Source organism: Ictidomys tridecemlineatus, chromosome 10, assembly GCF_052094955.1.
Source record: "Ictidomys tridecemlineatus isolate mIctTri1 chromosome 10, mIctTri1.hap1, whole genome shotgun sequence".
In the NCBI taxonomy this organism is placed as follows: Eukaryota; Metazoa; Chordata; class Mammalia; order Rodentia; family Sciuridae; genus Ictidomys; species Ictidomys tridecemlineatus.
Window position 1 is genome coordinate 91,864,950 of NC_135486.1, and position 12,977 is coordinate 91,877,926.

The 12,977-nt window shown below is 31.2% G+C and overlaps 1 protein-coding gene across 1 annotated transcript in view; it reads left to right on the forward strand.

Moving 5' to 3' along the window:
• LOC106145063 (ankyrin repeat domain-containing protein 26) overlaps positions 1 to 11,280 on the forward strand; it is a 29,804-nt gene extending 18,524 nt beyond the window's left edge. The window contains exons 5-8 of the mRNA XM_078023432.1: positions 3,690 to 3,901; positions 6,149 to 6,371; positions 10,117 to 10,162; positions 11,074 to 11,280. Of these exons, the coding sequence (XP_077879558.1) occupies positions 3,690 to 3,901; positions 6,149 to 6,371; positions 10,117 to 10,162; positions 11,074 to 11,135 (543 nt within the window). The 3' untranslated portion in view covers positions 11,136 to 11,280. The remainder of the gene's footprint in view (positions 1 to 3,689; positions 3,902 to 6,148; positions 6,372 to 10,116; positions 10,163 to 11,073) is intronic.
• The last annotated feature ends 1,697 nt before the right edge of the window (positions 11,281 to 12,977 follow it).

Below are 12,977 nucleotides of genomic sequence, written 5' to 3' on the forward strand. Positions count from 1 at the left end.
GGTGAGTCATTCCCAATCCCAAGATTAGATACAATCAAAGTAATGCCACTAAGAATCAACATAATATGTGTGAGATTAGCTATTTACAGAAATAATCCATACCAAGTAATGGTTTATGAGGCCATTATGAGGTCTATGAGAAGTGAACTAGAAGGAAGAAATAAAAGTATATATGACCTTGGTAAAGAGGTGAGGAGCCAAGCATGATAGCACACACATTTAATCCCAGCTACACCAGAGATGAAAGCAGGAGGATCACAAATTTGAGACCAGCTTAGGCTAAAAAGGGCTATGGATATAACTCAGTTGTGGAGCACTTGCCTCACACAAAGATTCTGAGTTCTATTCTCAGTACAACAAAAGGGAGAAAAAAAGAGGTGAAGGCTGTAAATGTGGATTAGGTAATCTGAGTTGAAACCTTGAATGTTAAGGAACTCCAAGAGCATTTCCAAAGAGAAATAGAAAGGGACAGGAATACACACAAGGGGCTGCTACTTTTAGCAATGCAGTGGAGCTAGAGGAACAAAGCAGGGAGGGTATGGTCATCATTAGCAGTTGCTCCTGGGCAATAAAGCAAAGTAGACTTTAAAAAGATCCTGGATGAACCTCAGATAATTTTTATAGGAATTATAGAATTGAAAACAGAGTTTGTGTAAAAGAAGATACTAAGTAATAAAAAATAGATCTGTAGCTGAGACCATGTATTAAAGAACATTAGAGTCTAATGGAAGGGGAAATACAGAATGATAGGAAAGCCACAAGAACCAGGGAAAAGTTGTGTTTTTGTATATCATGGAGAAGACTTAAACTTTACAAAGAAAAGGATAAGAGCAAAGAAAAAATTTAAACTTCTGGGAGAATGCTTGCAAAGAATGAGAATACTTTTTTAATTCCAAAGTCAAGTGAAAATCAAAAATGTAAATGGAAATCAAATGAGAATTTACAAAAAAAATTCTTAGTAAAATATGATTTTAATAAACTTGGATATCATTCTTAATGGAATGTTTCTAGTTCATCTTGAACTAAAATATAAATATAACCACTCGCTAAAATTTTTTCATTAATACTAATGTGTAAAAACTTCTATTTTAAACAAACTTTGGCAATTTAAATTCCAGAAAAAATAATGAAGAAAGTGTATACCAATTTAAACTACTTGAAGAAAAGCCACTATTTTTTAAGTGTGTCTTTATTGGCATCAGGTTTATAAAATGATCACATATTACTCATGAACATAGGAGAAATAATATATTTACAAATAAAGGAATGAGTCTCTAGATTTTTAAAGATAATTTTCTTTTAAAATTTTTCCCAAAGTATGATGACAATACACTAGGGCTTCCACTAACAGCTTCTTTGAAGCCCTTTTGGCTTTTTTTCTTTTCTAGGTTATTTCTGCTTCCACGTACCTCCTGGTCCAAAGGCATCTTACGTGTTCTATTTTTTTTTTAATGGCAGCAACTCATATAGTTTCAGTATCTCTGCCAGTTATTGATGTATAATAAACCACCTCAAAATTTAATATTTCAAAACAACATCTATTTTGTTCATAATATGCAGTTTAATTAAGACTCAGTGAGGCCCAATCAGAAGTTAGCCATTGAAGCTGGCCTGTAGCAGGGCCATCATCTAGACTACCTACATGAAGACTCTCATGTAGTTCGGTTTCCTCATAATGTGAGAGCTTGATCATAAGGGCAAGTTTCCTTAGAGAGAGTCAGGAGGAAGCTATATTCCGTTTTCTTACCTAAGAAGACATAGGGCAGTTCCATCAAATTCTGTTCACTAGAAAGCAGTTCCTAGGGCCTCATTCTCAAGAGAGTAGATTTCACAGGATAAATTTTAAAGAAAGTATATACATGTTATAAAACTGCTACTCTAAATAATCATTGTGTCCAAAGAAAAGTAGTTCTTCTCAACTCAGTATGTTATATATCAGTGTTTCATTTCTATTATTGAGAAGTGGAAAGACCTTAGAGTGCTTCCAATTTTTGGCTAAATGCTACCACCAAATATTAATTACTGTTTAACATGCTTCCTAATTTGTGGAAAGAATCAGAAGATTACAGGATAATGTTCTTTAATTCTGTCATTTTTGTTCCAAAAAATGCACAGTTCATGTAACTAACTAAACTTTTAAACTGAGAAATAGCATTGCTCTTTACTGGGGACAATTACTTCTTGAAATGCAATTAAAATTAATTTAAAACACTTGCACTTCAAAAAAGCTGTTGACCTTAGAATCCATATTTACAAGATTTATTAATTAGAGACTTATTCTCAAAGTCTTATTCTGGGAGTCACTTTTGATACAGGCCTAGATAACTTAATATGATGTCCCAAAAACATCTTTAGAAATTATGAGGAGTGAAGTTGGGGCAAGGGTAAAAGACTCTCTTCTAAGAACTAACTTAGTCATTTTAAGAAGTAGAGACATAAAACAGTCATAGAAAAATAAAAGTTTAAAATCAAATATAGATGTTTTGTTGACAAAATGATGAGTATAAAGAATACATTTTTGTGATTCCTAGTGATTTTAACTTTCTTAATTTTCTGAGTAACTTAAGGGACCACATTCTAAGAGTCTAATAAAGATTATGTTTTATTGCAACTGAATTTATGTCAAAATTTGTTGTTAATTTTGTGTTTGACTATGCTCAGTCTGCTTCCTTCATTATCAAACTATATTATTTTATTCAATCAGATTAATGATATTACAGTAAATTGGAAATTGCATCTTTAAAATATCTACTTCTAGATTTTTTAAAAAATATATTTTTTGCAGGAGTTATTATCTATGAAATCTATACAAAAAGAATATGAAAAACTAGAGAAGAATAAAAAAAAGTTGGAACAAAAAGTAGAAAGACTCAAAAGCCATATTGAAAAGAATATGATAAAACATGATCAAGTAAAACAGTATGAAAAAGAAGTTCAAAAAAGAGCAAGACAAGATTTAGAAGAAAAATTAGAACAAATCAATCTATTTTTACAGGTTAATTTATCTTTAATGTGCTTTAAGTTTATTTCACTACAATTTTCTTTTGGATATACGCATCGGATGTGTTTCCTCTACCTCCCTTATAACAATTTGTCTTCCAAATTTGTAGAAGGAAGATGACATTTTATTCTCCCTCTAAATATGTTTGTTTCAATCCTATTATAACTGGAGCTTTCAGAATAATGATTCTCACTAGATAATCATTTGATTTTTAAGAATAATTGGCATAAAACAAGATCATTAGAGGGAAAAGAAAAAATGTGATGTACAAATTATATCCTATTCTTAAATGAATCTTAAATTTCATTGTTCAACTTTTTAAATTTTTGAGTTGTCTATTATGAGCTACAGATGTTGCTCAGTAGTAGAACACCTGCCTAGCATATAGGAGACCCTGGATTTAATTTCCAGAACTGCAAAAAGAAATGACTTGTTTTTTTAATAATTCAGATTTAACATACTTATTTATTTATAATAGATATTTTAAATTCGGCATCTTTTTTCACATATTTTAAATTACTAATGGAAACAGTGGACTGAGACTGTAGCTCAGTGTTAAAGCACCAGCTCAGCATAAGCAAGGTTCTGGGTTCCAACACTGAAAGGGAAAAAAACCCCGAAGGGATACAAATAACAGTTATTTGGTTTATAATTATTTGTAAAACTATATCCTTTAAATTTGCTTTAGACACAGGCAGAATCTCAACACTTACAGCAGATAAGAGAAAATAATAGTGCTTCAATAAAAGGCCAGATGGAACTCCGAATTAAACATCTGGAATCTGAACTGTTTAAAATGAGAACTCAAGAAGATTCTAATAGAAAACAACTGGGAATATATCAGGAAATCTGTCTAGAAGGATTCCAAATTACAAAATCATTGTCAGATGAACTAGACAAGTAAGTCAAAACACAGAATCATAGAAAATAAATTAAGTTCATTTGAATATAATTTTAGTGAGACAAATTCACGAGATTAGTAGGATGTGAAACTAAACTATATAATATAATTTGGGGAAATAATAGTAGTAAATCAACTTGCCTTTAAAATGCTAGATTGGGTAGTTTCCCACCCCAACTCATACTTTGTTTTGTTTGTTTTTCTATTTATTTATTTATTTATTTATTTTAATTAGGTCTATAATGCAACAGAATGCATTTTGATTCGTTATGTACAACTTTTCATTTCTCTGTTTGCACACAATGTAGCATTGCACCATATGTGCATTCTTACATGTACCTAGGGTAATGATTTCATCTCATTCCACCATCTTTCCTGCCCTCTTACCCACTCCCCTTTGTGTAATCAAAGTTCCTCCATTTTCCCCATGTGCTCCCCCACCCCCATTATGGATCAGTGTCCACTTATCAGAGAGAACATTTGGCCTTTAGTTTTTTAGGATTGGCTTACTTTGCTTAACATTATCTTCTCTAACTCCATCCATGTACCTGCAAATGCCATAATTTTATTCTCTTTTATTGCTGAGTAATATCCCATTGTGCATATATACCACAGTTTCTTCATCCATTCATCTATCAAAGGGCATCTAGATTCCTTCCACAGTTTAGCAATTGTGAATTGAGCTGCTATGAACACTGATATGGCTGCATTATTATAGTATGCTGTTTTTAAGTCCTTTGGGTATAGACCAGGGAGTGGGATAACTGGGTCAAATGGTGGTTCCATTCCAAGTTTTCTCCATACTGCTTTCCAGATTGGCTGCACCAATTTTCAGTCCCACCAGCAATGTGTGAGTGTGCCTTTTTCCCCATATCACCAACACTTATGGTTATTTGTATTCTTAATAGCTGCCATTCTGACTGGCATGAGATGAAATCTTAGAGTAGTTTTAATTTGCAGTTCTCTAATTACTGTCTCCCCACCACCAGCCTTAATAGTCTTATAGAGTTAACCTGATCTTTCAGCTAAACATTTTTGAAGTTTTTGTAATTAATACAGTTATATTATCACAAATTTTCTTGTCAGTACTCCCTTAAATAGAAATATTAACAAATTTAACTGTGTTCTTGAAGATTACTACTTAAACCCAAAAGGTCAAGTACTACTATAATACTGGTCCTCTGAATGCATTCTGACACTTGGTAAATTAATTTGATTGGGATATTTGGTGTTATCACTAGATGCCTGCAGACAAACTGTTCTTTTTAGTTATTCTATTCTTCATAAAGACATATTTGTGATATAGAAAAATATTGAAACAGGGATTAGGAGGTATTTAGTTGGCAAAGTGATAAAAATAGTTTCTTTGTCAGTATGAAAGACTATATCAAAAACAGAAATGGCTAGTCCCCCCTCTGATGCCTTGATAGCAATCAGTTAATTTCTTTAGGAGCTACCTTAGTTCTTTCTGATCACCAACTCACCTATCTCCTCTAGCTTTTGATGCTCTGAATCATACCTCAAGGCCAGATGCTTAGTTTCTCCAAGATAATGGATGAAATGTACCAATGGTAAAAGAAAAGACATGAAAAATGCCTTTAAGGGATGTTTTAGTAAATCCCTAAACTGGTTTACAAGTATTTCTAGCTTTTTTTTCAGTTTTACTTTTTAATTGTGTCCATTTGAGTACATGTTTTAATATGTTTATGTATACTGACATGACTGTTATTCTCAAGCACATTAACACATTCATCACATAGTTACACCTCACATGGTTACCTTTTATTTCTAATGGCATGCTCCAGAATGTCATAGGTAGAGCCAGAATCCTTCCAGAAGGCAGCAGCATTACCTATTGAGCCACACATCAATGCACCATTTCTCTTCATTTGTTTGCTTTAGAAATCTCCCTAGAAGTATATGTACTTCTTTAGAAATCTATAATTGTATACAGTAGGTATGTTGTGACACATTTTCAGTGTTAAAACACTGTTTAAGGGGCTAGGATTGTGGCTCAGTGGCAGAGCGCTTGCCTCATACATATTAGGCATTGGGTTCCATCCTCAGCACCACATAAAAATAAATAAATAAAATGAAGGTATTGTGTCCATCTACAATTTAAAAGAAATTTAAAAAACACTGTTTAATGGGAAATGCTATTCATTCTTATAGCAATATTTTTTAAATGCAAATTATTTTGGAATCATTTAGAGAAAAGTGAAATATTAAATATTTGTCTTTTTCAGGACTAATGAGAAGCTAAAGGAGGTCAATACCAAACTTCTCATAGAGAAACACTACAACAGATCTTTACAACATAGCACTCTTAGCACAAGGCCTGTCTCTGAGTGTCATTGTACTATAAATCATGATTGCTTTGTATTCGACAGAAGTTTTACTCCAAGAAGAAATTTAGTGGCTCCTACCTCAAACCCATGGCCTTCAAATGAAAGCATGCAGAATCCTAGGGTTAGTTATTTTATTTTTTTCCATTCTTTTCAGATTTCTGATATAATTCTTGTTTTTAATTTGATGAAATGCTAAGTCATTTAGTTGACTTATGCATGTTAAGTAAAGGTCAAAATAATCTGTGTTAATGAAGAAAGAAAAAAATTCAAAATTTTTTCTAAAGTCCCTAGAGCTTTTATTTTTAAATAATACTCATGTGTTAACTTCATTTATTAAATGGGACTAAACTGATACATTTTAATGCTCTTGAAAAGCTGTGTGTAAATTATATTTTTAGAAACCTATGAATCTATAAAATCTATGAAATTTATGAATATTATCACTTACAACTAAAGGTATACTTTGAGATGCTTTTTTTCTAAGTGATGTTTGTTTGGCTGTGCTTTACAACACAAAGTTTTCCTGTATCAAGTTTACCACCCCAAATTATAAGTGAAAAATATCCAAACATTTAACCACATATGGATGTTTATAATTTAAACAGACCTGAGGTGTTTACTTTTTTAAATTTATTTTTTTAAATAAACAACAACAGTGGAATGCATTACAATCCTTCTTACACATATAGAGTATAATTTTTCTTAACTCTGTATATAAAGTATGTTCATGCCAACTTATGCCATTATACATGTACTCTTTTTTGCATTAAATTCTTAATACACATATATACCACAGTTTTTCTTATCTTTGATTGTATAAAAGGTATGTTGGCACCAAATTCAAATCTTCATACATGTATTTTGTATAATGATGCCTATCACATTCCACCATCCTTGCTAATCCCCTTACTCCTACCTTTCCCTCCCATCCCTCTTCCCTATCTAGAATTAATCTAATCCTCCCATGCTCTCCCTCCCTACCCCACTTTGAGTCACCCCCTTTATATCAAAGAAAACATTGGGCATTTTTGGGGGGTATTGGCCAACTTCACTTAGCATTATCTTCTCCAACGCCATCCATTTACCTGTAAATGCCATGATTTTGTTCTTTTTTTAGTGCTGAGTAATATACTTTTTATGAATGAAATAAATCTGTTACACTAAAAAGATTATTTTCTGTTTCTAAGTTGAAGGTTTTTTCATTTTCTTAAACAAGAATATTCCTTAATTGCTATTTTATTTATATAACCTATATATCATTTCTTAGAAAATGTTCATTGCTGCATTACGCAAATACTTGAGTTTTTAAAATTAAGTTCTCTTATGTCTATTTTGCTTCACTTGAATAATTGATTGGCAGTAATATCAACAACCTTTAGCAACTACCATCACACAAAATCAATTATGTTTTTCCTACCCAGAATCTCATGTAATGCTGCACATTCCCCATCTCCTCTGGAGATGTAACTGGAACCTTCTAATCCAACCATGAGATTTCATTCGTAGGAAAAGAAAAAATCCATTTCTGAAGATCAAAAATGGTCCCAAGAATGATAAACTATATCAATTGTAGCATTGGTTTAAAAAAATGAAAATGTAAATATGCTTGACGCAGTTTGAGATATTTGTCTAATGTTTGACCCTTTTTTGACTAGAGGGAAAATTATAAAACCAAAATATTTAACAAAATAAAAATAAATAGTAGTTTTCATTGTTTATCTTTACTACTAAAATATCCATTTCAATCACTGCTCATTGGCTTAAAGCTTTGATTTTGCTTTTATGATCTGATCAGTAGTTTGCTAGTGCACAGAAGGGTAACAGCTTTGTGTTACCTGAGACTTCAAACTTATTTTTTTATTTGGCTTCATTTCCTAACAAAATCACAAAAGAGTAAATCTATGGTTTCTGAAGCAGCATTGCAGATTGTAGTAAAATAGCTTAAAATGGAATAAATTAAATGACTTCTAATATATAAATTATAATATTCTAGCTAGCAGATATATTTTCATCATTTTACTGCCTTAACTTGTGTTTTTCTGGGAAAATGAGCGAATCGGTGTCTTAAATGACTCAGAGTCATGAAATTAGATTACTTATACAAGAAGATAATGAATGCTAAACGCATATGTAAATAGTTAAATCTGATTCAAATATAAAATATTCTCATTAGTTCTTACCAGAAAACTCAGGTAATGTATTACTTTATAAAAGAATGATAAATTAGTGTGTAATTGTAGACATCACACAAAGGAAGATTTTTGTGAAACTATTTCTCCCCTCTTAATTGAGGAAGGGAGGAGGAATATTTATTTTTCAGTATTTCTAGGTAATTTTCAGAATAGCTTCTTTTAAATTTAATCTGGTAGTTTCATGGTATACATGGTTTCCTTGTGGGGCATTAGTTTGCCACATCATACTATACTTTATAAAAGAAATAAAAACAATCTTCTCTCAAGATCCTAAGACATGTCTTTTATAATCACTTCACAATGTCTTGAAAGAGTACTTTTACAGTTGTAATTTACAAAATGCTTAGTGTTGTATAGAGTTTCTAGGAATTTGATTATTTCTGCTGTGCTCTAAAATGATAGTAGAAAAGAGGTGGGGTTTGGAAGATGCTTTAGAAAGCAGTAGGCTTTTAATGATTTTTTAACTATGATTTAAGAAAGTACAGTGATAACTAGCATTAATACCAAATTTGTTTATCCATCTCTTTATTTGTAAGGTTTTAACATTTCATGAAGTTCTATCTTACTAGCATTTTTTCCAAACTTTAAGGAAGATTATTATAATAAATGATTGCTTTAGTCTGAGATCTCAATTGGACTGGTTGTTGAAGCAGTTTTCCCCACGTTCATAACATTAAACATTAGTATATCTCCTACCCTTCCGTGAAATTTAGCCTCCACCTAACAAACTGGCTTTAACCTGTGTTTTTACTTTTTTTCAAGCAAACTTTCTTAAATTTTTGTGTCCATATTAATAAAAGAAATGTTGGGTCATAATCCAGATGCATATTTTAAATTTTTTGCCAGGAGAGGTTTCACATGACATTATGATATTTTTACTTTTTTCATTTTTGTATTTAAGGTTCTGTGCTGAAAAATTAATAGCATAGGACATATATTGATTTTTTAATTTTCTAAAAGTAGCAAATTCAGAGTTCATTTTAAGGAAGAATATATTAAATTTTAAAAACTGACTCAACTTTTATAAAAGGCAGTTTTTCTAAGAATCACAAAGTAACACATTCATTATAAAATACAAGTTGAATAGTTTAACTTACATTAATAACATAAAACATCACCCTTCTGAAACATAAATTATATTTTATCAGAGTAATCTAAACAGCATTGCACACATATTCTCCATTATCTGAACTTGAAATAAGTAGGAATTTTTTTCATGTTACTTTTATTATAATTATTAGCACATATTAATTGTACAAAACAATGGATTTCATTGCAACATTTTCATACATGCGTATATCATGCTTTGATCTTAACTGCCTTTCCTTTCCTGATCCCTTTCTCCTTTCCTAATAGTCCCTAATATGCTTTTTGTCATCTTTTTTTCTCACATATGAAATGCAGTTCTTTCTAAATCTGGCTTATTTTACTTAACACATAATGGTATGTCTCATCCATTTTCCTGAAAATGGCATGATTTTATTTTTCTTTGTCTGAATAATACCCCCGTGTGTGTGTGTGTGTGTGTGTGTGTGTGTGTTCATGTGATTTTTTTTAAAGCAATTCTCAGGTTCTAATCTCTAAAAGTCTCAAAGGCCACATTTTCTAAGTGATATATCATCCTCATAATAGTGTCTCAAATTTAACTTAAACTTAATGTTTGGCTTATTTCAGGTCTGGCAGGAGTTGCAAGAAAATATAACTAGAGAAGTAACAGAAGGTATGTTGCCAAAATTTATGAATTAAATTTAGATTAATTCATTTCTGAAGTAAACTATAGATAACAAGTGTCATCCCTTTGATTAATAGATTCTACATTATGTACTTTTTCTTACACATATCCAATGAACTTTATTCTGTTAGTCACCTTTCTGTCACTGTGATTAAGATACCTGACAAGAAGAACTTAGGTCATTAGTTTGCTTGAGCCCTCAGAAAAAGTTCCAAATTTCTTGGCATGGAATTAAAAAATACATAAATCAATTTGATTCATTTCAAGTTATGCTGCCTTATCTCTTCCCATTTGTTCCTACTCAGCTCTAGCTTTTAGCCAAACTGAACCACTATAATTCTATAAATGTTCTTTCTCAACTTTAGCTGTTTGCATGTACTTCTTTCTTCTTTTTGATATACTTTCTCCTTATCCTTCAATACCAATTTACATACCATCTCTAACAAAAAGCCTATAATATTGGCACAAAACTGGTATCTAAGTGCTTTTTCTGTGTTCCAATAGTGCTCTTTTGTACCTGTAACAGTATCTGTGACTTTGTATGGAACTTGCCTGTTCATATTTTTCACGTTATGCTACACAATTGTCGAGGAGTGACTTGTATCATCTTCATCTTGTCATTCCAGTGCTTGTTAAAGTACCTTAGCATCCAGTTGTTAAATAAGTGAATGAAAAATGGAAAAACCAGAAGCTCTGATACTTACCCATAATGATAATTAATTAATTCAGTGTACAACTATGGGCAAATTATACTTAGTAGTAATTTTGTACTATCACCATGCATATTTATTTTTCATTCATACAAAAATTGATCAAAGTTGTCAACTTTGTTTTACTGACTTGTACTTAATCTTCTAGGAAGTCTGACAGAGAATATAATTCTTTTCTTTTCTCTCCAGCTGCTGCTGAACTTGAATCTAGATCCTTTAGAGTTTCTCCACTAGGATGTACTAATAAATAAAGTCAAGATCTACTTTCAGAAGCATAAGAACATGCAGAGATTTTTAAATAAAAAATATATGATCTGAAAGACAAATTGTTCTTTGTTACGTTGTTTATATAACATCTTAATTGCTTCCCAATAAATATGAAGTATGAAAACTTTATTGAAGGAGAAAATGTTTTTATATCATATATGTGATAAAAATTCATATAATATTTTTAACTCTTTCTTGGGTTTTGCACACTTAAATTTCTCAAATACCAGCAGCTTAAATAGTACCCAACCAGGTTGTCGTTAATAATTTGGTGGACTTAAATCTCACCTTAATGATGTTTTTTTTTGTATCTCCCAGTTTGTATCATTATATAGAAACCTAAAAATTTTGACAGATCATGTTGACATAATGGCACTATAGCCAATGCCAATGTTTTAATATAATCATTGTAGTGCTATCTAAAATGATTTTAACTTTTTTCATAATTTTAAGCACTGACTTATAGTTCTTCCCTCATGGAAACACATATACCTAAAACTTTTGACCTTTGTGTTTTTTCATTTGTTTGTTTAATCATCTTTGATTTACATTTTGAAATGATCTGAAAATTAGGAAAAATGTTCCAAGCTCTAGTGCAAAGAACTTTTCCCCTGAATCAGTCAAGAGTAAATTGCTGATATATTACCGTCATCCCTTTTACCTTAGTATATGTTTCATATAAGTCAGAGCATTCTGCATAACTACAATACAACATTAATCCATTCCACAATTTAATTATCAGATTCTTTTCAACTTTTGCTATTTGTCCATAGTGTCCTTTATACCAAAATGATTCCATTCAGATCCATGGATTAATCACATTTAGTTATAGTATTTCTTAGACAATCTCAGTTTGGAACTTCCTCAGTCTTTCCTTCACATTCATAACCTTGAATCTTTTAAGGTAGAATGTCCCTCTGTTGGATTTTTTCCATGATGATTAAACTCAGATCATTATGTTTTTTGGCAAGAGAAAAATAAGTGATTCTGTGATTTTTGCAGTGCATCTTACCATTTAACCTATAATTTTGATTTTCCCATTATCAGTGATGTTAACATTGATTGCTAAAGGTCATATCTACTGGGGTTTTCCTCTGTAATTTTTTTTCACTTTGTAATATTTAGTGTTTTGTGGGACATGATTTGAAACTGTTCCTCATCAAACTTTCAATTTTTTAATTTACTGTTATCAATATGGATTCATGGTTTATTTTAATCAGTGGGCTATAATTTGATAATATTTTTTAAACTTATTTGTTTCTTTTGAAATGTTCTATTTTGACAATTTTGGACTTTTGGAAAATTTGTAAAAATAGTACAAAGAATTCTAGAATACCATTTGCTAAATGTGAACATTTTACTATATTTGATTAATCCCTTCTTCCTTCTCCTCTTGTCTTTCTAGAAATTATAAATATAGATAACTAAAAAAGTTTTTATTATCTATGAATTATCAGTGATGCCTCTCCATTCCTGAGTACTTGTATTTCCTGAAAACAAGGAATTACTTTCATGGCTATCATAATAATACAATCAGGAAATTTTCTGAAATTCATTCACAAAAAAATGTTGTTGTTTTTTTTTTGTACCTGGGATTGAACTTAGGGCACTTGACCACTGAGCCACATCCCCAGCTCTATTTTGTATTTTATTTAGAAATAGGATCTCACTGAATTGCTGAGTTCCTTGGTTTTGCTGAGGCTAGTTTTGAACTTGAGATCCTCCTGCCTCAGCCTCCCACTCGGTGTAATTACAAGTATGCACCTCCATGCCTGGCTTCATTCAATATTTTTTATATATATAATATTTCTGTTGCAGTAACAGTC